The sequence below is a fragment of the Daktulosphaira vitifoliae genome, unplaced genomic scaffold (assembly GCF_025091365.1).
Source record: "Daktulosphaira vitifoliae isolate Bord-2020 unplaced genomic scaffold, ASM2509136v1 Scaffold_1, whole genome shotgun sequence".
NCBI classification, from domain to species: domain Eukaryota; kingdom Metazoa; phylum Arthropoda; class Insecta; order Hemiptera; family Phylloxeridae; genus Daktulosphaira; species Daktulosphaira vitifoliae.
This window is the reverse complement of record NW_026099572.1, coordinates 19,145,157-19,150,583: the sequence shown is the minus strand read 5'-3', so window position 1 is coordinate 19,150,583 and position 5,427 is coordinate 19,145,157. Positions and strand designations below refer to the sequence as shown.

The window sequence follows — 5,427 nt, the reverse complement described above, 5'->3', positions numbered from 1 at the left end:
AAAAAAAAAAAAAAAAAAAAAAAAAAAAACACATCATAGTAAAATTAATACCTTCTTAGTTTCGCATTGAAGCTAAAATGTATTTTAATAAAATTTAGTGTTAATTTTTTTTTCATTATTGATTATTTTAATATTTAATAATAAAATAATTATTGTACTTTTAGCTAATAATTCGTTTAATAATTATTATTTCATTGACCACATAAATATCGTACTAAATAAGTATAACTAAAAATTTAGTGATTACAGTGACTAAATAATAATTTATATAATACATTTTAGATATTTCGTTAAGTTTCTATTATGCATGTAATCATATTTACATGTTTACAGTATTACGACTATTAATACATATTCTCATATGTTTTTTGTTTCATTTGCTGGGCTATTTATTTAAATTCTTATAATTTTTAAACTTAATTTTATGTCCATTTTGTTAAAATGGCATCAAATCTGAATTTAACTTGAAGTAAAAATTATGGTTTCATAGTTTTTCATTACTTGCCTTAAATATTTTTAATACAACAAAATCAACAGGTGCCATTCCACGTTTTACATTTTCAAAATATTTTTGCAAATTACTATCATACGACAGTAACAGCTCTTTTACATCTGAATATTTCAATGGATTTTTTGACGAATTATTATTTATTATGTCAGTGTTTTTAATATTTGAAATTTTAAAATTATTTGCTAGTATATTGAAAGATCCCCTGACTTTAGTGGTATACATCATTAATGTTTGCTGGTTAATTATTTTATCATTTTTCATGTCATTTGCATAATCATAGAATGGTTTTATAAACAATTCGCTTGAAAATACACCTATTTCAGTTATTGTGTTTAATGGGATTTTAAACAAATCCAAAAAAACTACTGGGTCAAATGCGTTTAAAAAGAAATTTATAAGACAAATACTATGTTGAGCTAAATAATAATAAGTTACCAGTAATAAATTTCTCTTTATAGCGTCAGTATATATCCACAATTTAAAATAATCAGTTTTCCAATAGGTGCACACTGTTATATATGTCTGTGCTATATGATATTCATCATAACTTGGAAATAATTCTTTAGGAGGAATGAATGTCTTATAACCATCATTGTTATCCCAAAAAAAGCTATAAACATTTGATACATCTTCATACTGATAAATTTTGTTAAACTCCACAGGATAATTGGAATACAATTTTAATTGTGTTGATATTTCCTTTATTGTATCAAGATCAGGATAATTGTTATGTCTTTTAGGAGGATATTGTAAATTATTTTGGCAAAAGGATTGCATACAAAAGTCGAACATGATCTCGATAAATTCAAAGTTAATATTTTCTGGTGATATTTTTTTTTCAACCAATGCATTTATAGTAATTGATGTATACCAGATGCCGTTTGTAGTAAAACCTATTGTATAATAGTATATCGATAACATGCGATGTACAATTACCTTGAATAACCATAGCGCATTATACTGTATATTATTTTTATTTACCATGTCATACTTGATGTAGTACATTATATAAAGGCAAAGTTCTGTGTACTTGCATCCTAATTTGCACATTTTATCTTTAAGTTTATCGTTTCCAAAAATCAAAAATTTTTCATTTATTTCATTGTTTTTTAAAAGGCTTTGAATTTCTTTATCCGTAAGTATACAATTTTTTGGTCCAAAAATATCATTTACTATGCTTAAAAAATATGCATTTCTTTCACATTGCTATAACAAAACAAAAGGATACATTCATTCATAATATAATAAATTTATGCAATATATTATTATTCTTTAAATTACATATTATTTTATTTATTTAGCAAGAGCAAATATAATGATAATCACTTTGAAATAGAATCATTTAGACAATAAGAGATATTCTTAAATTTTTATTAGCTTCAATGGAAGCTGAGAAGGTATTAATTTCAAAATAACATTTGAGAATACTCCGAGTATCAAACTTTAATGAAAGCTTATGTTATATATTACAAGGTCAAAAAAAAAAATGCATGTTTTTTAAGTACGGTAATCATTTGCACATAGGAGATAAGTCGTCGGGACAATTTTTTTTTTAAACGTCTAGTACATAACATAAGCTTTATTTCAATATATGTTTAAAGCTCAGAGTATATCCGGAATATTTTTAAAACTTAAGTTAAAAAAGTTAAACTTTTGTGCAGAATTTGCTATTTTGAATTCCCCAGTGGGCAGGTAATGAGTCAAATTTCAAAAAAATCATATTAAATGAAAAAAAATATCTAAGTTTTCAATATAAAAAAATTATTTTGATATGTTCTTTTTTCGAATAGTTATGGCATTTTTAAGAAAAAAAATTTTAAAAAAAACCAGCACAGGGGGGTCGCGGCACAGTGGTGACGTGGCATAGTTGGATCAAGTATAATGATATCTGACAGTGATTAAAATCACTATCGAAAAAAAAACGCTTCGATGCTAATTTTTAGATAGTGTTTAATTTTAAAAAATTGGTGGATTATTCCTAAAGTTACATGATCTGCTAGTTCCTTAGTAATATCCTGATTAAGATAAAGTATGTCGAATGAAAGAGGGATTATAAAGAAATATTATTTCTCATAAAAAAATTGTGTTGATCTCTACACTTTTCAATAAGTTATAGCATTATAAAGTTAAAAATGTAAAAAATAAAATCGTGAATTTTCACACAATAATAGCATTTGGTAGCCATTTTCACCGTGAAGACAAAATTAAGTCCGAAATTTTTTTTTTCATAATAAAGTACATTACATTATCTTTAATTTAAGATATATATAAAAGTGTCAGACTTTCCAGAACACTTTCAAAAGATAAGTGTAAAAGTAAATTATTTGTGAAAATGTTGTCATTTCAAATCCTCTGTGGACAGGTAAAGGGTCAGATATAAAAAAAAAATATACCAAATAAAAGGTAATGATATCATGTATCTACAAAAAAAAAATTATATTGATATGTTCATTTTTAAAAATGTTATAGCAATTTTAAGTAAAAAAAATTGAAAAAATTTCGAAAATTTGTCGATTTTTAAATTTGTAATTTTTTTGGAGGTTTCCCCATTTATGGGGAACGAAGGAATTTTTTCAATTTTTGAGCGTAATGTCTTCGATTAGATACGATTTGTGATCTTTTGACGTATCGTTGAAAGAAATCGGTTCGGCGAGAGCTGAGAAAAAGTTGTAACAGACACAAAAAAAAAAAACACATAGTAAAATTCTCAGCTTCACATCGAAGCTAAAATATAAAGAGCAACAATATCTAGGCTATATATTCCTTATATTAGTCTAATATTTAAATAAACTTAATCTGCTTACCCTTGTTAATGGCTGACAATTTAGCTGATACAAAAAAACCAAAAAAACAGTTTGGTATATGATGTGATGTATCATTTTAGCAAAAATAACTTCATACAATTACGACCTATTAAAGAAGTGTTAAACAGTGGGTTTTATATACTCTATAACATACCCAATATATTTTACTTATGCATGGTGTTTGTTTTAACACTAGGTAATCAATTTCTCTTAAAATAAAAACTATGTCAATAATATTATTTTTGATATTTTCTAATGTGATATATTTCTTGATTTATCATATATTAATTACTTTTAGCTTCGATGCGAAGCGGAGAAAGTATTAATTTTACTATGATGTGTTTTTTTTTTTATGTCTGTTGCCACTTTTTCTCAGCTCTCACTGGACCGATTTCTTTCAAAAATACGTCAAAAGATCACAAATCGTATCTAGTTGAAGACATTACCCTTAAAAATTGAAAAAATTTCCCTCGTTCCCCGCAAATGGGGGAAATATCCAAAAAAATTACANTTCGTTTCTCGTAAACGGGGGAAATCAACCAAAAAATTACAAATTTAAAAATCGCTAATTTTCGAAATTTTTTCACTTTTTTTTCTTAAAACTTCCATAACTTTTTGAAAAATCAACAAATCAACATAATTTTTTTTTATACTAAAACCTTAGATATTTACCTTTCATTTGATATCATTTTTTTGAAAATCTATCACTTAACCTGCTCATTGGGGGGGATTTAAAATAGCAACTTTTTTACAAAAACTAACTTTTTCAACTTAATTTTTGAAAATGTTCCGAAAATATTGCGTCCTTCAAACATATATCAAATTAAAGCTTATTTTATGTACTACAAAATGAAAAAAAAAAATTTGTCCCGACACTTTTACTTCTAAATTTAAACGGCTGCCGTAGTTAAAAAAACACTATTTTTGTGTTAAAATTTTCGATTTTCCGATTTTAAATTTTCAACTTATAAATGCTATAACTTTTTGAAAAATGTATATATCAGCACAATTTTTTTTTTCTAAATACATTATAAGTACATCTTTCATTTGACATACTTTTTATTAAAATTGGACAATTTCCCCTTATATAGGGGGCGTTCAAAACTTAAAATATTGTAAAAAACATAGATCTTTTTCAACTGAACTTTTGAAAATGTTCCGGAAATACTGCGTCCTTTAAACATATATCAAATCAAAGGTTATGTTATATACTATCAAATGAAAAAAAAAAATTTGTCCCGACATCTTATCTTCTATGTGCAAATGGCTGTCGAAAATTTAAAAAAAAATGTAATGTTTGCGATAAAAATTACATTTTATCGGGATGTTTTTTGTACTTAAAACTGCCATAACTTTTTCAAAAATGAACAAATAAAAATAATATTTTTTTGTATTGAAACCTTAGATATTTCCCTTTCATTTGATATAATTTTTTTTGAAAATCTAACACTTATTCTGCTCACTGGGGGGATTTAAAATAGCAACTTTTTTACAAAAAATAACTTTTTCAACTTAATTTTTGAAAATGTTCCGGAAATACTGCGTCCTTTAAACATATATCAAATCAAAGGTTATGTTATATACTATCAAATGAAAAAAAAAAATTTGTCCCGACGACCTATCTTCTATGCGCAAATGGTTGTCGAAAATTAAAACAAAAAGGAATGTAATGTTTGCGATAAAAATTACCTTTTATCGGAATGTTTTTTGTACTTAAAACTTCCATAACTTTTTCAAAAATGAACAAATAAAAATAATATTTTTTTGTATTGAAACCTTAGATATTTCCCTTTCATTTGATATAATTTTTTTTGAAAATCTAACACTTATTCTGCTCACTGGGATGATTTAAAATAGTAACTTTTTTACAAAAAATAACTTATTCAACTTAATTTTTGAAAATGTTCCAGAAATACTGCGTCCTTTAAACACATATCAAATTAAAACTTATTTTATGTACTACAAAATGAAAAAAAAAAATTTGTCCCGACGACCTATCTTCTATGCGCAAATGGCTATTATTTCAAAAATATGCTATTTTAACAAATTTTTTTTAGCTTCGATGCGAAGCGGAGAAGGTATTAATTTTACTATGATGTGTTTTTTTTTTTT

The 5,427-nt window shown here is 25.2% G+C and overlaps 1 protein-coding gene across 1 annotated transcript; it reads right to left on the bottom strand.

Moving 5' to 3' along the window:
• Nucleotides 1–155: 155 nt before the first annotated feature.
• LOC126904677 (uncharacterized) lies at nucleotides 156–3,492 on the bottom strand. Its single transcript, XM_050683899.1, has 2 exons — nucleotides 3,316–3,492; nucleotides 156–1,717 (listed from the first exon to the last, which is right to left on the bottom strand). Exons 1-2 carry the CDS (start codon nucleotides 3,388–3,390, stop codon nucleotides 485–487), a joined length of 1,308 nt encoding a protein of 435 aa, XP_050539856.1. The 5' UTR covers nucleotides 3,391–3,492; the 3' UTR covers nucleotides 156–484.
• Between the last annotated feature and the right edge of the window lie 1,935 nt (nucleotides 3,493–5,427).